General features: G+C 38.1%; 1 protein-coding gene across 3 annotated transcripts in view; it reads left to right on the top strand.

The window, feature by feature from the left end:
- Positions 1 to 1,326: 1,326 nt before the first annotated feature.
- The window catches only part of Clvs1 (clavesin 1), a 169,471-nt gene continuing 147,481 nt past the window's right edge, over positions 1,327 to 23,316 (top strand). Inside the window, exons 1-2 of one of the 3 annotated variants that reach the window (XM_069990793.1) lie at positions 1,327 to 1,483; positions 15,208 to 15,824. In XM_069990793.1, coding sequence (XP_069846894.1) covers positions 15,370 to 15,824 — 455 coding nt within the window. In that variant the 5' untranslated portion in view covers positions 1,327 to 1,483; positions 15,208 to 15,369. Of the gene's footprint in view, positions 1,484 to 2,006; positions 2,072 to 10,998; positions 11,031 to 15,207; positions 15,825 to 23,316 lie in introns of those variants that run through there. The other 2 variants (XM_069990794.1, XM_069990795.1) reach the window with 2 other exon arrangements.

The following is a 23,316-nucleotide window of genomic DNA, read 5'->3' on the forward strand; positions in this document are numbered from 1 at the left end:
ATAGTAAACAAATAAGTAGATATACAATACTGTGTTAGAGTTGGAGAAATTTGAGAACTTTAAAGTCTCTGTAAAATATATGATAAGAAGATCCCCTCAAAATATATGTTTTCTTTCAAAAAAGTAAGTGTGGAAACTTCAAATAAAAATGTTATTGGCAAAAAATTATCTATAATCTCATTATACAATGCTATGTTCCTATTAACTTGCTAGGCAGGGAATGGGAAAGCACAGTACTGGATTCTGTATTTGGTATCTTTCTTTGCTCCCCTTTTTATCTTACAAGCATTTCTCTTTGTCACTAAATAGTCTCAAATATGTTTTAATAGCACAAGTATTATATCATATATAAAATTAATACTGTTATTACTTTAGACAAATTCTCTGATCATAAATAGAATTAATATGTATGTGTGAATATGCTCCCAGTATAAGTGGATCCCTTGGATCTAAATATCATACATATTTATTACACTTTATGTAGGTTGTAAAATATATGTAATGAAATGTTGCACATCCACATTATTTTCTCAACAATATATGAAACATTATGTGGATTTAAGTCAAAACTGAACCTCAGTGCTATTTTAATTTCTTTTTGTTCCTATTTATTTTATTCTATTAAACTACATATTTCTGGGATGGACTTTTGAAATGTGTTTACTGGACCTTCCAATTTTTCTCTTGTAAATTCACTGACATTTGCCATGAGACTATAGAGTTTTTCTTTAGATTCATAAGATACTTTTGTATGAAATTCGTCTGTTGAAATTTTTCCAAGTTATAATTTATATTTATGTTTTCTTTCATTGACATTCAGAAGAATTCTTATGCACCCAAATCTATTGACACTTGTAATTTTTTTTTCCTATTTTTTGTCTTTAACTTTTTCACAGCCAGAGATCAATACAATACTTACTATATATTCTTTTCATTATTAAATAAATTTATTACTTTTTATTGAGCTACTTCATCTATTTAATTTATGTTGGTAAGAAGGGGTTTTAATGCTTGCTTTTCAAGTAGTTCATTTTCTCAATACCAGTTGTCAGTAAAATAATGCATAATTTTTCCATAGATCTGCCATATGTTCCCACCTGTCAGATTTGCACTTAAATACACATACATACAAAGCTTGTGTTCGTCTGTATAAAAGATTCTCTTTTTAACATTTGGTACTTTTTAACGTTTGTTCCAGAGGTTACAATTGTACAGAAATTCTTGGTATTATTGAGAGAGAGGGGAACTGTGAGGAGGAATTTAGGACCCAGGGGAAAGCCAGGCTGGGTCTAGAAGGACAGAGTCTCAGACACACGCCTCCTACCAAAATCACAGCCCCGTGCAGCCCAAGCTCTCATTCACAGCTTTCTAGAGAAATCTGAGCTCGAACCTGCCAGAATAGGGGAATCTCACCCACCCAGTTCAGCCACGAGGACACCTGCAGAAACACAATCCCAAAGCAAGCCTGGGCGGCTGTGTGAAGGTATTTGTTGCCTTTTTTCTCCCTTCTGTATTTGCAGCGCCTCCCCGCCTCTCCCCCTCTAGCTCTTGTGATGCCATGGCTGCGGCGTTTCAGCACTCGGGTGCGTGGACAGCTCCCATCTGCAATCCCTCTGCACTCCATCCCTTCCCGCACCCCACTCTCCACCGCCTCCGCGGTCCATGCTCCTCCCGGGCGCCCCCTCAGTCTGCGTTCCCTTATCCTAACATCGGCACCCCCATCTCCACCATCGCCGTCATCATCTCCACCATCATCAGCGCCGTAACTACAGTCAACACAACTGTGTCTTGTCACTTAGACAAAGCCAAAGGTCTGCAGGATACAAGGAGGGAGCTCAAGTTTATGGGCGTAGGAAGGAAAGTTGGGTGACCGACACCCCTGAAAACAAAGAGAATACTGCTTGAAAGAAAGGGAAAGTAAAGGCAGGAGGGAGAGACCCCAGCCACGGAGACAGATGGGGACCTGCCAGACACCAGCAGTTAGCCAGCTGTCTTTCAGCAGATTAGGGACTGTTTAGTTCAGGAAATTAACATGGCTTGAGCTGTCGCAGGATTCCAAAAAGACGGAAATGTGAGCTCAACCTCTGTTTCTGGTTTTCCAATGGAGAATCACCGGGAAGCAGGGTGGGGGTGATTGATGACTCATATTCTCCTACAGGTCTGTTTTCCTTTCTAAGCTTTTACCGCTGAAACTCTGGAATTAAGTTTTTTTCCTGAAAGAAAGGTTTGTAAAACAGGGACCCTAAAGGTTAAGTCGATGGGACCAGAATGAAAATTAAAATTATGGTACTAAGAACCAAAAAAAATGAAGCTGTCATCGGGAGATTTTATGTGTTCGAATATCTCTTCCTGACTACTTAATTTTAAATTTCCCATCTTAAGCCTCTCTTGGAAGCAGAACAGATATATCCCTTTCTGAAATGGCCAAAGTAGTAATGATATTCTGAGCAGATGGCCTGGCTTTGTTTATCACTAGTCAAGGATTGGCTTGGATTTGGAAGGCGAGATTTTGGTATGCTTTCTCTGTAATCAGGGATAACACCGTTTTCCTATAATAGTAAAGGGCAATAGAGTGCAAAAATTGAAAAGGCATTTTATGTAACTGGTTTGCCTCGCTCTACTTTCACAGTGTTATCATTTTCTATCTTAACTGAAGGAAAGTTGGAACATCTTTCAAATATCTGATTAATTTAGACCTTATGGTCAAAACATAAGTCATAGCACCTATTAGATTTAGCCAGGATCATTTGTTTTATTAGAGTCAACAAATATAAGAAAATAAGTGCTTAAGCCTATCATAAATAAAAATGCATTTTTTTATGCTGGCTTAATTGATTTTACCAAGCAAATATTGTTTTTGTTTAGTAAAAATTTTAATAAAACATCAGCATTTTAATTAAAGTCAAATTAATTTTGATGGAAATAATGACAAGTCACATGCATGTGACAAGAAAGTTTAAACCCGAGTACAAAGAAGCTTCACTTAAGAATTTTCCTTTGTCCATTTATTTTGCATCTTGTAAAAAGGGAGAGCAAAGTTTCCTCCTTCCTCATCTTTAGTTGGATTGCTCAAAATAAAGACACTCACAAACGGATATTTTCTAGAAGAAGTTTTGTGGAAGACTCCATATCTACTGTTCCTTATGAATAAGGATTAATAGCATTATGTTAAAAAGTTTGCTAACTGCTACTAATTGTATAAACTTCAGCACAACTCCACTTGCCTCTAAAATTCATCCCATCTCTGTGCCAATCAGAAAAAATTCTTGGAAATATTTAGTGAAATGTATTTTGGAAAAGAAAAAATTTGGTTATTTACCGTCAGTCCTTAGAATAGTAAGATATGCATAACAAAAAAGACCACTTAGGTCTCTGAGCCAGGAGCTTCTTTAAACTCCCTTATCTGTCTATAAAGAATGATTCAGCCCAGCCACTTAAGAAAGTGTACATATTGCCAATTCTAGCTGCTTCTCACTAGAAACTCAGACCAGATATCAGTGCCACCACTGCTGCTGTCTTCCCGGGTACAATACAATCTTCTGAAGCTGGGGAATTTCAAAACAATGCTGCTTCAGGGAGATTTACAGACATGTCTCAGAAGCAATGCGGAAATGTTATGCTGAGCTTATTAATTTTTATAGAGTTCCGCTATCTTGGCTGCTCCACTCATTCTTTTTTCCACCAAGGGCTATATTTTCATATATCCAATAATAGAGCTTTTGCATTTGGAAAGGTATTTCAAGGTGAACAGAAACATTTTTCAGCAGTGCCACCATACACTTTTGGAGACATGCTTACAGAAGGTGTTGTATTTTAGAATCATAGTACAAAGATGGAAGGCCGTTCATTTCCTAAAATGTGAAATCTCAAACTCTTAGAACTCAGAATGTCTGATTACTTGTCAGGCTTTCCCAAGAGAGACACCCTGTTTAATCTGAAAAGTCTATTCCTTACCTTACAGACTCTCTTATAGATTCTGACTGACTTAGCTCTTCTCTGCTGCTCCTGTTTCAGAGTGACTTTGACACAAGAAGTAACACACTAGAGAGAGAATACAACATACGGAGCTTGACTAAATGCCATAAATGTCCTGGAAAAAAGTTCTTTCTTCCCCTGCTTTTACATGCTACTATGAATTAGCTACTGTTTTGATCATTATGCAACTTATCCAGGTTTCCCAGGGGCACAGTTGTTTGAGGAGAAAGTCCACAGTATTAATTACCACAAGTGTGCAATCCTTAATGTTGGCCCCAAGTGTTATACTCTCTAGAGGAAACTGTACTTAATTTTCAACCCATGCTTCCTTAGCTTAGATGAAGTCTGTATTGTTTTCCTTGGTTCATTACGGATGCAACAATCAACTGACCAAATACCCCTGGCCCCATAAAAAGACGTCATTTATTCTGATAATAAATTTAGTATTATTTTTCCCCATCTGCTGTCTCCCACAGTCCTTTCTTACACCTTCCATGGTCAGGATGCCTTGTGTGCTCTCTTTTTATGAATCTGTTCTGTGACAGTGGATATCAGAGAAAGCACCCTGTGTGATGATAGGCTAATAACCTGTGAGCTTTCCTTTTTTCTTTCCTTTTCTTTCTTACTTTCTTTTTTTAAAACAAGCAACATTGTTCCCATGTGTGTTTGAGGTGGTCTGCTCTTATGTTTTCTGGGTACGTTGAGTCAAATATTCAGTTCTTGGTTAATATACTTGCTATCTTGTTTCTACCTCTGCTCCCTAAAATAGAATCACCTCAATTCAGGTTCTATTATTGCTCAGATGTCTTTGTAAAATTCCATACCTTTATGTGTGCCACATAGCTTGCTCAATGTTCTATATTTTTTAGTTTTGAAGGCAGTAGGAGGGAAGTTGTGGGTCTGGAATAGCAGTTGGATGACTCAAATTACAGGCTATGTAAATAAAAGCCTTTTTGAAGTATGGTCAAAATGAAAGAAAATAAACAAAATACATTTTTCTCACTTTCCCTTTTTCTTTAATTTCCTCTTTCATCCTCCCTCCTTCCCTCCCTCCCTTCCTCCCTCCCTTTCATTCTCCCTCTCTCCCTCCCTCCTCCTTCTTTTCCTTACTTCCTGTCTCCCTCCCTCCCTCCCTCCCTTCCTTCCTTCCTTCCTTCCTTGCTTCCTTCCTTCCTTCCTTCCTTCCTTCCTTCCTTCCTTCTTGGTTGCTATATAGATCATACAAGCATGTGTGAGAGTAATGACTTAGGTGATGTCATAGGTTAGGTGCCACAGCCACAGGGAATGTACAGACTGGAGTTGCTTTTATTGCTCTATTGGCAGTCCATAGACAGTGTGAGCTCAGCTTTAGGGGTAAGTTATCTACCTTCTCAAACCTTCTGGATCACTTCTAATCCTTCAGACCAGTGCTTCTCAAGCATCAATGTGCACATGCCTGCCTCAGATTCTGTCACTTATTCAATGGGTCTGGTTGGGTCTTGATTTTTGCATTCCAATCCCCTAGTGCTAATAGTGCTGCTGATCCATGGATCATATTGCAAAAATAGTTCGTAAGTGGCACATATGATTCTGCATATTTATGGGAAATGGTGTGATAATTTGATACAGGTAGAAAATATGTAATGATCAAATTAGGCTAATTAGTACTTCTTTGTGTTGAGATCTTTTGAACTCTTCTCTAGTTATTTTGAGATACATAATAAATTGTTATACAGTACAACAACCTTGAGAAGACTAGAACTTACTTTTTCTGTCTAACAATATTTGGGGTTCTGTTCTCTCTTCCTCCTGCTATGCTTACTCTCTACTCTTGTAGAAAGCATTTTTAGCTTCCATGGGAGAGAAAGCATGATCTTTGTCTTCTTGTGCCTGGCTTGTTGATACAATTCATGGCTCTTCAAGGAAAAATTCCTTCTTGTTTAATATTTTACCTTTGTATATGATTAGAAAATATTGGTAACCACTCTAAAACAAAGCAGAAAACAATCCATCCTCAAAGGCAATCCCAGCTCACAATCTTATGTCTATGTGAGGAGAAAGTTATACAATTGATTCGTTTTTCCTACTTCACCCATAAGTACCTTGCTTCTGGTCACTGTAATAAGATAGGAGCTGTTGTCTCCCATTCACATCCTAAAGAGAAATCCTAAGTTTTATAATCTATTCCTAGAGAAAATCCTCTTTCTTTTGGAAGTATTTTTTTCCTGATCATCTCCTATGGATATTCCTAAAAAAGCACAAATGATCTGTTTTAAATGCTGGAGTGTCAACTGCCAATGGCTTTTAATGGAGATCATTTAAAAGCATAGAAAAATATGCTAGAGGGCTGGGAAGGTGGCTCACAGGTAGAGTGCTTGCCTTGCATGCATGAGGCCCTGGGTTCAACTCCTCAGCACCACATAAGCAGGAAAAAAAAGCCGGAAGTGGCGCTGTGGCTCAAGTAGTAGAGCGCTAGCCTTGAGCTGAAGAGCTGAGGGACAGTGCCCAGGCCCAGAGTTCAGGACCCACAATGGGACCCCTCCCCCCCAAAAAAAAGAAAAGAAAAATATTCTAGTATAATTCTCTATGTCTTCATATTTTCCCTATAAAATATCTTTCTTTAGCATATATTCATGTAGGAGATAAATGCTACTTTAAGCTAAAACTTTTCTTTCCTTTCTTTTTTTTTTTTTTGTCAGTTGTGGGGCCTGAATTCTGGGCTTGGGCGCTGTCCCTCAGCTCTCCAGCTGGAGACTAGCGCTCTACCACTTGAGCCTCAGCCCCACTTCCAGCTTTTTTTTTGCTTATGTGATGCTGAGGAATCGAACTGAGGGCCTCATGCATGCAAGGCAAGCACTCTACCACTGAGCCACCTTCCCAGCCCCTAAGCTAAAACTTTTTTACCTAACACAGTAAGAAGCAGAAAAATTCCATGCTTTCCCTACAAATTAGCTTTCCGCTTAACCCTTTACATTATTTTTCCTAAAGCAAATGAAAAGAATAAAAGACTTACAGATGATTCTAGAACTCAAAACACAACCTTTTTGCCAAACAAATCCATTGTGTCTGAAACCAAATCTATTTTAAATCTGATCTCAAATCTATTTTGGGTAAGATGTTCTGTCTCTACTCTGATGGAACTCATTCCAATTTACTTTTAACCTTTCTTAAGAGCAGAAGCAAATGGAAGCAGATGACCTGTGAGCTTTGTTGCTATTTTAAAGGGAGTCAAGGGAGTCTGCACAATGAATATTTATGGGGTAAGAGTGAGCCCTGGGCTAAGACTCAGCTAAAGGTGATGGAATGTTGACTGTGAGCCAGGGGCTAAATTCTCATCACGTTATACTTTAGATAATTAAAGGTCTCTTTATCCTTCCAGACTTAAATCTGTGCGTTTGGTCCAGATACTTCATATCTACAAGTTGGCTAACTTTTGATCAAAAGATAGAAAGTCAATATTATAGAGGACCACTTTGTTACTCACTGGGCCACTATTCAAGTAGAAGTCCTCCTAGCCATAAGGTTCCATTTGAAAATTCATCAATTGGAAATACTCCTTTCTGGCCACCACCTTTCTGGTCAGCACTGTATATAATATTATAATATATAATATATAATATATTGTATAACATGTATTATTCTATATAATATATAATAATTATATATAATATGCATATAATTAACAACCTTTGAGTGTAGGGTCTACTGGCTGTGAAGGAATGCTATCATTATTGCACTTAAAAAAGATTTTTATTCATTATCATTTTCAACTTTGATCTACACAATGTAGTAGCATCTATTTTTATTTCATTTTGTGTAAAAATTCCTTTTGACATTCCTGGTGCAAACTGCATTAAAAAATTTGAAGTCCTGTGTTAGAAAGGTGAAAAGCTAGAAGTAGGAGGGCTAGTTCAAAATACACTTGAAATTTGAAAATACAAATGTCACACTTGGTGATGGAAGAAGAAATTGATTAGACTTTCATGTGCAGCATTTTATTACTGAGATTTATTTGTATAATTTCTCATTTTATAATAATATTAAGTTAGATTTCTGTGTTCTTAAATTATTCTTTATATTATCCAGAATAGTGAGAAGCAATATGACTATGATATATTGGTTATAAGTTATTGATGCCCCTATATTTCAAATAATATTTAGGCATTATAGATTTTATCTTGTGTGACAACAATATTCCCTTTTCTCTTCAAATCTGGATGTTTTCCTGTGGGGGCCCTGTGTGATGTTAGAGAGGGCTCTTCCTTGGAAAGGCAGGGTGTCTAGGCATAAAAAGAAAAGCTTTGCTCTCCCACTTAGGCTTTCTATGAGTCTCAGAGCTGTCCTCATTTAGCAAGCAATAACATAACTGGTATGGAAATTAGATCATATAACATAACATATACTCAACAAATATTTGGTTTCTAATTCTAAATTAGCTCATTATCTGGCTTTAAGCCATTTGCTTAGCTGTAATATGCCTCAATGTATTTATCTTTATCCAGAGACAACACAATTATAATATTAACAAGAACATCATGGTTACTGTTAAATGGAGATTTTCATTTCACAAGCACTTTTATCTATTTTATTTCATATGATTTTACCTTAACATTTCCCAGTGAAATTATCATTCCTAGACCTGTTGAAGAATAATTGTAATAAAGAAAAAAAATAATTGTTGTAAAATCCCTTGAAATGAAAAAATTGATTGATATAAAATCCCTTGAAATACATGTTTTTAGATAAGACATTCCTGCCAGGAGCTAGTGGTTCACACCTGTAATCCTAGCTGCTCAGGAGGCTGAGATCTGAGAATCATGGTTCAAAACCAGCCAGAGTAGAAAACTCTCTGTGATTCTTACCCCCAATTAACCAACAAAAGTCCAGGAGTACGAATGAAAGTCAAGCGATAGAATGCCAGACTTGAATGGAAAGACCCAATAAGAATTTATGTCGAAAACGAACTTTACAACTTTGGTGGGGGGGGGGAGGAGAATTGGGTGGGGGGTGGGAGGGGAGGAGGATTGGGTGGGGGGTAGAAGGGGAGGATGGGAAGGGATGGGAAGGGGAAACATAGGAGGAGGCTACAATGCTTGATAAGAAATGTACTCATGATCTTGCCCATGTAATTGTAACCCCTCTGTACAGCATTTTCACAATAAAAAAAAAGAATGTGAGTTCAAGTCCCAGTACAGCACACACAAAAGGCATTCCTGGTGCTTTTCTGATTTTTTCCCCTAATATTGAGCATGTGTTTCTGAAGATGATAACAAAATAAATGAGACTAACAAAGAACAAAATAACTAAAATATACTTCCGTTAGATTACCATTCTTTCTGAAAGGAATTTTAAACTCAGACTTTTTGAATCATGGAACTATTGTTTATAGGGGTACTTCTTAGAAGTGAATTCTGAAAAAGAATATATACAGTTTTTTCCTTCATGAATTTCTGAGATAAAGTAAGAATCTAGAATGTATGGATGTCATGATTTTAATATTCTGACATGGATACTCATTTCTTCCCTCCTCTGCATTCAATAAAATGTCTCAGCCTAACATTCTAGTTCAGTAGCAATTGCATGGGTTAGAAGTGCAGGTAGACCCTACCTTTGCCTCCACTGAGAATGTTTTTGAGTTTCTTTAATTGAATGTTTTTAAACACAGAACCATTTGGGACTCCACTAGGGAGAGATGGTTTCTTACGTGGCCTTTCTTATCAGCACATTCCACTACTGGTGCCATGTTTGACTGTTTGTAGGACTTGGAAGAATCAGTTCTTCAGATATAATGATACAATCTTTGATCACTTCTATTTTGCCAATGAAAATATGTAAAGGAAAACAAAAAATAGTGATGTTTGGGAAAGGCAGATCTTATACAACTTCAGTTATCTGCCAGTGAAAAATTAAATGAGCTGGCCACCATGGGTCACCCTACAGTTGTGACAGATCTTAGCTACTCAGGAAGCTAAGAGCTGAGGATCATTTCAAAGCCAGCCCAAGCAGGAGTATTCAGGAGATTCTTATCTCCAATTAACCACAAAAAGCTGGAAGTGGAGCTGTGGCTCAAGTGGTAGAGTTGCAGTCTTGACTACAAAACTCAGGGAGGTGATCAGGCCCTGAGTTCAGGACCAGAAAAAAGAAAAAGAACATAAAAAGTAGAATGAGATGGTAACTGGATATCTGTAACAGACAGCATTGGGCTACCTAGAGAATCTGCTCAGATAGTGGACTATTTAGGACAACAGAAGTATAAATCTGGAAGAGGCTTAAAGAAATTATACGAAGGTTTTCAGAGGATGATGACTTGCTGAAGTCACACAGATCTTAAGTAGCAAATGGTAAGATCTTTGTATTTAGAAGAGGCAGGACAACAAATGAGTTTAGATCATAGCTCAAAGAAAGACTTGGTCTTGATCCAGTTTCTGCTTATTAGTAGCTTTGTCATTAGGCAAAATCGTTAGTCTCTTTGTGCCTCTGTGAAATTCATTTCATTTAGTTGTTCTTAGAATTAAATACTGTAATATGACCTAACAAGAGAGTATACAAGTGTCTAGGACATAGTACATACAGCTATAATCAATACTAATTGATAGTTAATAGTTCTATCAGACAGAAAACCACTCTCATTTCTTCATATGGTATCTATTCCAATGATCCATTCTAATTCAGAAAAGTTGGGTGGGAAGAAAAAAGAATAGGTAATTTAAAAATAGCACATCCTGAAAACATTCTTCATATAGCTTTTCTAGTGCCATACTATAATCAGTTGAAGTTGTAATTTAAATAGTTTATTCAGACTTCTGGTATGGAAGATTTGCATTTAATGGAAAAATACCTATCTCATCTTAAGCATGAAATTCAGTAACCATGACTTGGGTATTTTTTTCCAAGAAGCTTCTACTGTATGCCGAGCACAGAATAAAGATGTAGATTGGAGCAAATATATTTCAGACATTATAGATTGGATGCATAGCTATGTGTGAAAGCAGGCCATGAAAAATGCAACCTCAACTCTTCCCTTGGACCCATAGTAATTTATCTTGGAAACATTGTTGAGTTCCCTGAACTGTATGGTAAGTAACTTGCTCCAAGCAGCTTTAAATCTTCTACTGTGCCTGTGCTCTTAGCATTATGCTCCATGGCTTGGAACTGTGAGCATTACCCAGCAGGCTACAAGGAGACAAATATCTGAAATACAATATGTAATAGATAAAATTCCCCAGTGGGGGAAGTTAAGGGGAGGGAATTAAAAGTGAGTTATAATGTTATTTAAGGAAAAACAATCCTAGAGGTTCTCAAAATGAGGGATAATTACCTACTCATGCAAACAATATTTGACTACTTACTTTACTCACTTCTGCTATGTATAATGATGGAGCACCTGCTCCATGGTATGCATTGCTCTAGCACTGAGGGTATGGCAACAAATGCAATGAACTTGCACTATCTGTGGAACTGACCTTCTTTATGCCACATGTATAGGGACACACAGATAGATGACAGCTAGTTCTTCTCCACTGCTATGGCAAAAAAGAAAAGAGAGAAGGAAAAATGACAATGAAACTTGATGAAATGGGGGGTGTGGTGATATAGTGATCTCTGAAGACCAGGTGCTGAGTGTTTCCTGATGAAAGACTTCCAGATTGAATCCTGAAGAGCAAAAGGGAGTTAATCAGGGGTCATTTAGGTAGACAAGGCAGACTTCACCAAGGGACACAAAGGACAGAAGAGACAAGTAGTGGCTCAGTGGGATTGCATGACCAAATGAAGGGTCTTGGGAGCCATATTTCAGAGAGTTATAGTTTATACTGGAAGCTAATGATAGATTTTCAAATCAAGAGAAACATGCACTGGAGCCAGTGCCTTGTAACTGTAAATTCTATCTACTCAAGAGTGTAATAGGGAGTAATATGGTTTGAAGCTGGCCTGGGCAAAATGTTTGTGATAGCCACTCTCAACTATTGAAAAGCAGAATGTGCTTGTATGCATCTGCCATTGTGTCTAAGCAGGGAGAATAAGTAGAAAGACCATAGTCTAGGCCAGTCTGGGCATAGACACAAGACCCTATCACAAAAATAGTGAAAGCAAGAAGGATTGAAGGTATGTCTTACTTACTTTTGCAAGTATAAAGCCTTGAGTCCAAACCCCAATAGCACCAAAACAAAAGACCAAAAGAGAGGAAGAAAGAGGAAGGAAAGGAAGAAAGAGAGAAAGAGAGAGACAGACAGACAGAGACAGAGAGAGACAGGGAGACAGAGAGACAGACAGACAGAGACAGAGAGATAGAAGGGGGAGAGAGAAAGAGAGGAGAGAGAGGAAGAGACAGAAAGATGCCTCTTTCAAATGTAATACAGAGAGTAAATTGGAATTCAAAAATGAATTGGAAGCAGGGTCCCTGGTAGCAATCCAATCACAGGATTAATCAGATGAGTAGTGATGCAGTTTCAACAAATATATCATGAGATTGGAAAGAATTGGGCAGCTTTGAGAACTGTTAAGGAAGTGATTGCCTGGTAGTGGGTGGTGAAGGAGAGGGTGGAATAATAGTTAGCTTTTGAGTTTCTAGCGTGGTAATTGCATGGAAAATGATGTCATTCAGTAAGAGAGGTGGAGGAGTGAATTCTGGATGAGGAACTACAATTAGCTCACTTTGAACATATTGATTTGTAGTGTCTGTGGAACATCTAAGTGGAGGTGAACAGCGGGTGAGTGAATGTGGACCCTGGAAATCAGGAGGGAGCTGTGGACTGAAGTTATTTGAATGTAGATGGCCAGTTCATGGGGAAGCAGCATCATTGTAGTGGTCAGAACAGAATGAGAAGAGGTAAAACAGGAAGGGACAAAAAGGAGAAAAATCAAGATGTATGGAGTCAGAGAAAAGAATGCAAGAAGTAGTCAGTGTCAAATACTGACAGATTACTAATGAAATTTATCTATTATTGGATGCAACCACAGTAGGATGAACATCTCTCTGAATGGCCCCAGTTTATGCTTGCTGTTTCAGCATTATTTTTGCTAGCACCCCTCAGTGCATACATTTTGATAATAAATTATGGCATTGCCATTGGTTTGTCAGAGAAATTTTATCTGCTCACAATGATAGAATACAAGGAATATGGGATGAATCAAAGGAGGGAGACATCAGATGAACACAGTATTTTGAAAGAGTGTGGTAAGGCGACTGGAGAAGAATGTTTACACTCCAAATGGGTATCGAATTAGATAGATGATGATGTTTCCTTCAATCCTGGGAATTCCTCACACTACTATTTTCCTTTAGTATTATGCGTCCTCAAAAGCAAAGAAAAGTAAGATTGCTCTGTCTTGTTTCACACATTATAGAACTAGAAGCAATTTTCTTTTTCATTTTGGAACTTAGGATCTGAACACTGTTCCTGAGTTTTTGTGCTCAAGGCTAGTACCTACCATTGGAGCCACAGCTCCACTTACAGCTTTTTGCTAATTGGAGATAAGAGTTCTCACAGACTTTCCTGAACAGGCTGGCTTCAAACCACAGTCCTCAGATCTCAGCCCCTTGAGTAGTTAGGATTATATGTGTGAGCCACCAGTACCTGGATAATTCAAATATTTTATTAAAAACTTTCCCTTTCCATTTCACTGGAAATGAGCATCAGTTCCTTGAAGTATCCTTCATTTCCCTCATACCATAAAGCAGAAACTAATCAGAGGAGTCATTTTGTATTTTAAATTATTGTATATGATGAAGCATCACTAATAATGATTAAATGGGGAGAAATATTCTGTCCCTTCTTGCAGATTTTTTTTTTGTCAGTCATGGGGTTTGAACTTTGGGCCTGGGCACTGTCCCTCAGTTCTTCAGTTCAAGGCAAGTGCTCTACCACTTGAACCACAATTCCACTTCTGGTTTTTCTGATGGCTTATTGCAGATAAGAGTCTCATGGACTTTTCCTGCCTCGGCCAGCTTTGAAACACAATCCTCAGATCTTAGCCTCCTGAGTAACTAGGATTACAGGCATGAGCCACAGGCACCTGGCTTCCTGCAGATTTTTTTTTTGTGTGTGGGTTGTGAGGCCCAAACTCTGGGCCTGGGCGCTGTCCTTCAGCTCTTCAGCTCAAGGCTAGCGCTCTACCACGAGCCGCAGTGCCACTTCCGGCTTTTTTCATTTTTGCTTATGTGGTGCTGAGCAATCGAACCCAGGACCTCAGGCATGCAAGGTAAGTGCTCTACCACTGAGCCATCTTCCCAGCCCCTTCCTGCAGATTTTTGAACTAGGAAAGCAAGGGGAAAATAGATGCTTCCAAGTTTGTTTATACATAGTGTATCTTGATTTTTGGAACTTGCAAAGATAGACGAAACATGTCCATAAGACTGTACATATTTGCATTTAAATGAGAAAGATGCAAATAATTTGGTTGTTCTTTGTATACCATTTAGGTGGAAAAATAATAAGGGATTAATCTGCAAAGATTAAAATATTTTGCTATTATCATTCATAAAGCACTACACCAGGACACTAGAACAGTTATATGAAATTGAATGATTTTGAGTCCATATAGATCTTAAATTAGATAGTCAATCAAGAGTCTCTCTCCTTGCAGACGGATGGCCAATGCATATAACAAGGCCTTTGGTAAACATCTACATGTGAACCCTCTTTTTCATTATTTATTGAATATTATTATTGCTTTCCAGCCTGGAGCCTGTCTACACTCCCACCCCACTGTTAGAAGACTCTGAGTAATTTGGCACTTGTGAGGTTAGGTTAGGGTGAAGTTTTACCATCCCTTTTCATTGTTAAGATGCATATAGCTGCTTTAAAAATGTGGGGGAGGAGATATGTCTGTGAAAGGCACTTCTGCTTGAGAAACAAGGCTAATGGGAAGCAATAAATTATACAGCAGCCATAATTTCTTGCCATATCTAGGACTGTGAATAGCCCCATAAAGAACGCTGTTACAGGGAAAGCTCTTTCTCTCCTTTTACTTTTTCTTAGGTAATTAATAAAGGAGTACATTATTGTTAATCTTGCCACACACCCATTCTGTTAACTAGTCACTGAAACTAGAATAGGTCCCATAGTCCAGATATTTGCATATTAAACATTCAGGTTGTCGGTTATAAGGCCAAATACTCCATTTAAAGGATCATTCACAATTTGTTCCTTGGATACCTACTAAGCAGAGTCACAATCTATGGTATTGCTTTGCTATCTATACTTCCTCTTTATCTTCTCTGTTTTGTTTCTCTTGTGTACATTTGTTTTTCAGTAAGCAATGGCCACAGTTTTGCTTCTGATTTGGATGCCATCACCATCTAGGGCCTGAATTCCAGAAGCTTTCCAGGAACAGAAAGAAGACCCCTGTTTTGATGGTAGTCTGCTAGCAGGAAAGTTGTTGAATGGGCCACAATTTCAGCACACCATCACGTGAATGGGACCAGTCTCTCTTCCTCCAAAACATCAGAAATTAACCACTCAGAAAGGAGATTTGGCCAAGATGACCCATTTGCAGGCAGGACTAAGTCCAGAGACTATAGAGAAAGCACGCCTGGAACTGAATGAAAACCCAGATGTTTTACATCAAGACATTCAGCAAGTTAGGGACATGATCATCACCAGGCCTGACATTGGATTTTTACGTACAGATGATGCCTTCATCCTAAGATTTCTCCGAGCCAGGAAGTTTCACCAAGCAGATGCCTTTAGACTCCTGGCTCAGTACTTCCAGTACCGCCAGCTAAACCTGGACATGTTCAAAAACTTCAAAGCAGATGATCCGGGCATTAAGAGAGCTCTGATTGATGGCTTCCCTGGAGTGCTGGAAAACCGTGATCACTATGGCAGGAAGATTCTTCTGCTCTTTGCTGCCAATTGGGATCAGAGTAGGTAAATGTAGATAGTGTCTTTACTACTTGTTTTTCTTTTTGATGGCATAGTCACTGCATTTTTGGAGTTTTATGGTTTTAGAGGTAATGGGCTTTCGTTGTTAACACTATATTACACGTACTCACAATGGAGGTTTTAAGGCTACTGGTGTGCTGTCATTAAAAGGCAAATCCAGATTCCCAAGAGTGTTTAGAACAACAGAACCATAACATTAGAGTTACAAGAAACCTTAGAAGCTTGTATTCTATTAATCGAAGTGGGTCATTTATTTTAATAAAGTTGGAAGCTGGTCTTCTGGAACAGCCATATATTCTGTCTTTAATGTTCTCATCATTAAGAATATAATAATAAAATAGATTTGGTAGATGATCTTAAATCAAGTGTTTCCATACACAAAGTTATTTCTTGGATATTTTCCATGACTTAATAACCTCTTCTGAGTGCCACATGACTCTACTCAAATACGAGCTGGACATTTTCCTCTGAAAGGCCTTTAAAGAATACCAAACTCTATATCCCCAGACTCTTACACTTCTATCTATCCAGTCCCTCAAGGTAGAACCTGAAGTCTTCCTTGACTGCTCTTTTGTTTAATTTTCATATCCAATTAATTTCTAAGGACATCCTCTGTCTTTTCAAAGCATCTCAAATTTCTTCTATCCCACCCCTCGCCTTTTCTCTTTCTTTCTTTCTTCTTTCTTTCTCTCTTTCTCTTTCTTTCTTTCTTTCTTTCTTTCTTTCTTTCTTTCTTTCTTTCTTTCTTTCTTTCTTTCTTTCTTTCTGTCTGTCTGTCTGTCTGTCTGTCTGTCTGTCTTTTCTTCTTTCTTTCTGTCAGTTATATTACCTCAGTAGTCTGCTAAATGTCTCTTCTGAGCCTAGCAGCTTCCTTATGACCAGAGAGACCCTTGCAAAATTCAGTTGTATCATTTATCTGACTGAAGTTCTTGGATGACCTATAAGGCCTTCAAAGTAAGGTCTTTCCTTTATCATCTACTTTCTAAATCTCCTGCCCTGATCATCCTCTCCCCATTTGTTCCCTGGTTCACATGGTTGCAAGTCTTGACTTGAATATTATGTCTTTTAAATGTCTCCAACCATTTGAACTCATTCCACCAGCTACCTAAAGGCTCTTCTTTCAGAATGTCTAAAGCTAATAGGTTCTAATAGGCTTCTGAACCTTATTCCAACTCCAACCATTTGAGACCCACTATGCTTCCTGATTTCTATACATCTTTGCAGTCTTTAACTATCCCACTTAACCTGTTTTAGTCAGATGCTCTGTTCATATTTCTATTAAAACATTTACAATAGAAGTATAAGAATCATTGTTATTGTAGATAACACTTTTGAATATTTATTCTGCTAAGCATTTATATACGTTTCATTTAATCCACCCTCAAACTTGGCATGACAGGAGTTCTTACAATTGCTTCTATTTTGTATCTGATGACACAAAGCTTTGGGAGGCTAAAGAACTCATTTAGTGTTACGTAGGTATTGAAATATGGACCGGAAGTGGAGTCTGCTGAGAGGACTTAAGAGTCTTGAGAGCTAGATGTCTTAACCTAGCTTTGCTGTGCATGTTTCTGAGGACAGAGGAATATCTTTTGCATGCTTATCTCTGTGAAATATCCACTGAATGTCGAATGAGAAAAATAAATGAATCCATTTCTGAAATATCACCTGTGGCTTGAGCTTTCACCACAATATCTTTTCTTTTGCTGGTCCTGGGGCTTAAACTCTGGGCCTAGGCACTGTCCTTGAGCCTCTTTGTGCTCAAGGCTAGCACTCTACCACTTGAACCACAGTGCTACTTCCAACTTTTTATGATTAGGTTACTGGAGATAAAGAGTTTCATGGACTTCACTGCCTGTCCTGGCTTCAAACCCCAATCCTCAGATCTCAGCCTCTGGAGTAGCTAGGACTTAAAGCATGAGCCACTAGCCTGGCTTTTTAAAAAATTGTTATTGTAGAGGTGATATAAGAGGGGTTACAGTCATGTAAGTCAGATAATTAACACAATTCTTTTTGAACCATGTCTCCCCTTCCTTGGCTCTCTCCCAGCTTTTCCTTCCAATCCCCAACCACAAGATGTACAGTTCATTTTCCACATAGTATTCAGTGAGTACCACTGTTATATTTGTTTACCCTTTGTTCTATGTTTTCTCTGACCCCACTGCCCCAAGACAAACAAAAGGAAAAGAGAATAAAAACAGCAGCTAAAAAACTCTCTTGTTTCCTTCTCTTGGAGTTTAATGTGTTTATTGAGTTTTTTATGCCATGAGAACACAGATTTAACTTAAAATATATTTTAAGTCATATTTCTAATACTATTAAAGGTAGTTTTAAGAGTAACTCTTCATTACTCAACCTTCTTTCTTTAAAGAAAAACAGGAAACAATTATGTAGAATGGCTTCACAATTACGGGTTATTTTCTGATTGATAAATTGGGGCAGAGCAATCCAATCCTGGAAAGGTATTGGAAAGTTACTATTAGTTTTGAATTTGTCCAAGAGTTTGTATCTGGGCCACTACTATTACTAGTACTGTGGAACAACATATCATATTTGTTAAATATCATAATATTGATGAACCTCATTATATTGATAAGAAAGATTTCTGAGCCTCCATTTGCATTATTCAATCAACATTTACTAAATACAGACTCTGTGTCAGGGCTTGCACTAAAGCACTTAAGATTATAATGAGAACATGAGGTGTCCATCAGTAAAATAGTGTGTATCTTGTCATCCAGCAAAGGAATATATAAACAACCAGCTCCATTTCACATAAGATAGGTCCTTCTGAGACAGAGGAACAATCAGTGTTAGGACATCAGTATTAGATTAGAGGGAACAGTTGTCCTCCTGAGAATGGCACATTAACATTTTGGATTTTGAAACCGGAAGGTTTTAATGATTTTTGAGCATAATTATGCTGACATCATTTTGTGCTAAGATGTTAGTGCTCTAATAAGATGTTAGTGTTCTAGAATTTCCATCTGCTAAGACGGGAGATGCTGGAACACCAGGGCGTGGTGATATCAACATAAAACAGTGAAATACTTTATTTTGTATTAGATTTGGTGTGTGTGTGTGTGTGTGTGTGTGTGTGTGTGTGTGTGTGTGTGTGTGTGTGTGTGTCTCACAAAATGCATCTCTGAGAAGTTTGAAGTTATAGCTCTCCAAGGTAATAATCCAAATGTTTATGATTATGATTATCTTGCTCAAGTTTCTTCCTTTCTTTAGTCCTCATTTTTCTCATGTGTAAAATAAGAAGCTTCCAGGTCTAATGGCTCGTGAATGACAAGTTCAGTCAGCCTCATCCAATGGATGGGAAGGGATTCTAACAATCACTTTATAGACACCTAATTCACTAGACTTTTTGAAGTATTTTTTCTATCTCCTTCTCTCTCTTCCCTACCTTTCTCTCTCTCCCCTTCCCCCATTCTAATTTTTTCATACTATACAGTCTTTGCTCCAAACTATTTTGCTTTTAACAATGAGGTGGTAATAAGAAAGCTATCCCCTTGACAGTCAAAGGTCACAGATTAAAACACTTCAGTTTGTATCTGGATATAGTTGTCTCTTGTCCTGCTTATGTGATGTTAGACAGGAAACCCCTGTGAGGCTCAATTTCCTTGCCTGGAAGATGGGAATGATAATGGCTATCTCTGTGGATGGGGGCTGATTGCTACTGATGGTTTAGAGCACAGTAAGCCCTCATTACACATTGGCTTCTTGTATTTTTACTACTATACTACAAAATCGATAGAGCACAGATGGAAAATGAACTAGAATTGAAGACATGAGTATAATATTTAAAATTTTAAAGAGGGTCCTGAGTGCTACTTGCTTATTCATTGGTCCTAAACACTGGCTTGCTTTCTTCTCAAACATGATTCCTGTTACTTCATACCCCATGACCTAGCCCCACTGGGGCCTGAAAGATCTGAAAGAATTGGAACAGCTCTGAAAAGCGATTCTACCATCTGTTTTGGGGTTTTTTTTTTGAGGGGGGTGATGAGAGGCAGGTTCCGTTGACTGGGTAGTGATCTGAATATCTTGTATAGAGGTTTACGGAGACTAAAATGGTGGCTAATATTTCATTAAAGTGCTGTAAATCTCATTCATCTAAATAAGAAACAGGAGCAAAAGTGCAGACCAGTGACTACATGACTGTGAGCAGAGCTTTCTACTTAGATTCAATGATACAACAGAGCCCCAGGCAGAAACTGGACTTCTCAAACAGAAATGAGCTTCAGGAGAAAGCCATCTTCACTTTTATGCTTTCTGAAGCTGTTAGGCTCAACCACAAGGAGTTAGATAACATGAACACCAATATATTTATTCCTAAAATGAATGTGGTCTTCCCAGAGTGGGCAGGCTTTACAGTCTAGCTCACTAGAGGGGTATGAAATGGGTACCTAAGGGGATACTATTGCTCAATGAGCCTTTTGATCTTTCTCACCCCAACTCTTATCAGTGTTAGCAAGAATTCACAATTTTCCCCTTAAGATCTAATAAAAAATAAGTCTATTACTTTCTCCTTTCTGAGTTTCAGACTCACACCTGGTCATATGGCCTCATTGGCTATGAATGCCCTGGTATTGCAAAGGGAGATATTAGTACAGAATTTCTGAATTTGAGTCAGTCAAAAGAAACTGAAGCTGGAGGCTGGTGGCTCACATCTGTAATCCTTGCTATTCAGGAGGCTGAGATCTGAGGATCACTGTTTGAAACCAGCCTGAGCAATAAAGTCCCCATAAGACTCTTAGCTCCAAATAACCACTCGAAACCCAGAAATGACACTGTGGCTCAATTGATAGATTTCTAGCCTTAACAAAAAGAAGCTCAGGGATAGCACCCAGGCCTTGAGTTTAAGTCCCACAACTGACAAAAAAGTTAAACTTGGTCAAATTATTTTATTTTTAATTTTTAGTGTCTCAACTTCTTATGTAAAATTCGATAAAATATCAAGTCTTTTGGGTTGTTGCAAACGTTAACACTAATTTCTTTAAAGCAATTTACTTGGTAGTATCTAAGAGGAAGAAGAGAGTAGTGATTATGTGTACAAACTCTAAAGCCAGATGGCCAGCCTTAAATCCCAGTTGCTTCCTAACCCACCAGGTGCTTGAGCATGCTGCTTAAATGCTAACACTTTCAGTTTCTTCTCTATAAAATGAGAGCAACAAAGATCAGAGTTATCTGGGCATCAGGAGCTCATACTTCTAATCCAAGCTACCCAGTAAGCTGAGATCTGAGGACCAAGGTTCAAAGCTAACCTGAACAGGAAAGTCTGTAAGACTCTTATCTCCAAGCAATCACCAAAAAAGTCAGAAGTAGAGCTGTGGCTCAAGTGGTAGAGCATTAGCTTTTAGCATAACAACTCTGGGAGAATGCCCAGGCCCTTAGTTCAAGCCACATGACAGCCATATACACACACAAAAAAGATGAGAGTTAGCACTAGTTTATGCTCAATAAACAGTAGATGTTTCTTAAGAAAAAAATTAATCAACACAGGTAAATCTCTAGGAATTTAGATTACCAATTATCCTTTCAGTGGATATAAGCATTTGATGCTATTATCAACATTTTTCTATCTGGAAAATTACTTTTAAAAATGTAGCTGTGAATGAGCTGTGGCTGAGAAATTCCCAGAAACTACCTCATTTTATGCTTCTACCTAATGTTTAGTATACAAGAACAGTATTTGGGCTCTCAAATAATAAAAGCCCCACAAACACTACAATAGTATTCATTAGTATTCATGTAGACAAGTGGACCCTTCACCAGTACTTTAATGGGGGGAGCATAATGAAAGATCCATTACACATCATATTGTGTAAAATTATACAGAACCTTCTTTTGTCAGTATGTTGTTTGTTTTTCACATCTGAAAGCTCAGAAAGCAGTAAGCAGGTTGAAAACTAGTTTTAAAAAGTTAGTTCTTATTTATTTATTTTATTGTGAAAATACCGTACAGAGGGATTATAATTACATGGGCAAGGTAATGAGTGCATTTCTTATCAAGTATTGTTGTCTTCTCCTTTGTTTCCCCTTCCCATCCCTTCCCATCTTCCCCCCCCCATCCCCATGCCAGACTTGTAAAGTTCATTTTCAACATAACATCTTGTACATTTCATTGTTGCAATGGGTCCACCTGTATCCTTATTTAAATGGTTTGTTTTTTCCCTTCCCCTCCACAAATTATACCAACATCAAATACAGTGAAAACAGGGGTTAGTAGTATGCTAATGAAATATTCTAGAAGTTTACAACTAACAGAAAAATACCTAGTGAGCAAAATATCAAAATTTTAATTTAAAAAATCAAGAAAAATTTGAGACTTCACTATTCCCCTTCCCCAGGTTCCAGTTTGGTTCATTGTGGTGCCACTTAGACCAATCAAATTTCTCCAGAGTACTATCCAAACCAATCCGATTCTCAGCAGTGCTGTTTAGATCAATTGGATTTCTTGGGGGCGGGGGAGGGGGGTGACTCCAAGTTGGGTCTTGTCAATTATGGGAAAATTCATAGTACTATACTCATACATATACATACAGCATTTTGACATAGTACCTTACAGTTCTTAAGCATTTCCAAATACATCTCCTTAATGTACAAGGCAATTTGGGGTGCTCAATATAACTAAGTTAAATATGACAAAAAGAGATTTGGGAAAGGATGATGACTGTTCAAAGAGCAATGTGACACACCAGTGGAAAAACGGAGAAATCAGGGTTTCTGATTCCAAGTTCATTGCAAAGACAACTGTAGCTAATTGCTCAGCTTCTGCGTGGTTAGAGGTTTCAAAATATCCACAAGCTTCTGCAAGGCTGTGAGTATATTCTTAGTGGGTGGAGAAGGTGGAGACACATGGTAAGGACTGAGGACTGGGTGGAGTGAATCTCAAACAGAGCACCTCTGGTGCATGAATGGAGCTACTCGATTCTTAATGAGTATTCTTAAGATTCCTGTTCCTACGTGTGTGCAACCAAAGAGACCTTCCTATTTCCAAAGTCCTTTGAGAGTGCTGGAGTCCACTTTGAGGGTCTCTGGACTGTTTAGAAATATCCTACTATCAATGTTCTGTTGGTCAGTTCTCTATCTCTATACCTAAAATAAGCACCTTATAAGGAGGAATGACTTATTTGGACTCATGGTTTCATAAATTTCATCTCATACCCAGTTTTTCCAGTGGCTTGTAGGTCTATAGTGAGACAAAATACCTGCATGAAAGGCATGGTGTCGGAGGCAAGAAGTTCACTCATAGCAGCTGAGAAATAAAGGGACCAGGTACAAAATGTACCCGGCAAGTGCACACTCTCAGTGACCTACTTCATCCAGTGAGGCTCCATCTCTACAAGTTTCTATCACCTCCTGATAGTTCATTCACTTAGGAACAAGTACTTGTAACCATTCATGAGATCAGTATCCTCATGATCCAATCATCCCTCAGTGGCCCCACCTCAGAACACATTATTGATCC

This window comes from Dipodomys merriami, unplaced genomic scaffold (genome assembly GCF_024711535.1).
Source record: "Dipodomys merriami isolate MVZ:Mamm:240054 unplaced genomic scaffold, mDipMer1.0.p SCAF_4, whole genome shotgun sequence".
In the NCBI taxonomy this organism is placed as follows: Eukaryota; Metazoa; Chordata; class Mammalia; order Rodentia; family Heteromyidae; genus Dipodomys; species Dipodomys merriami.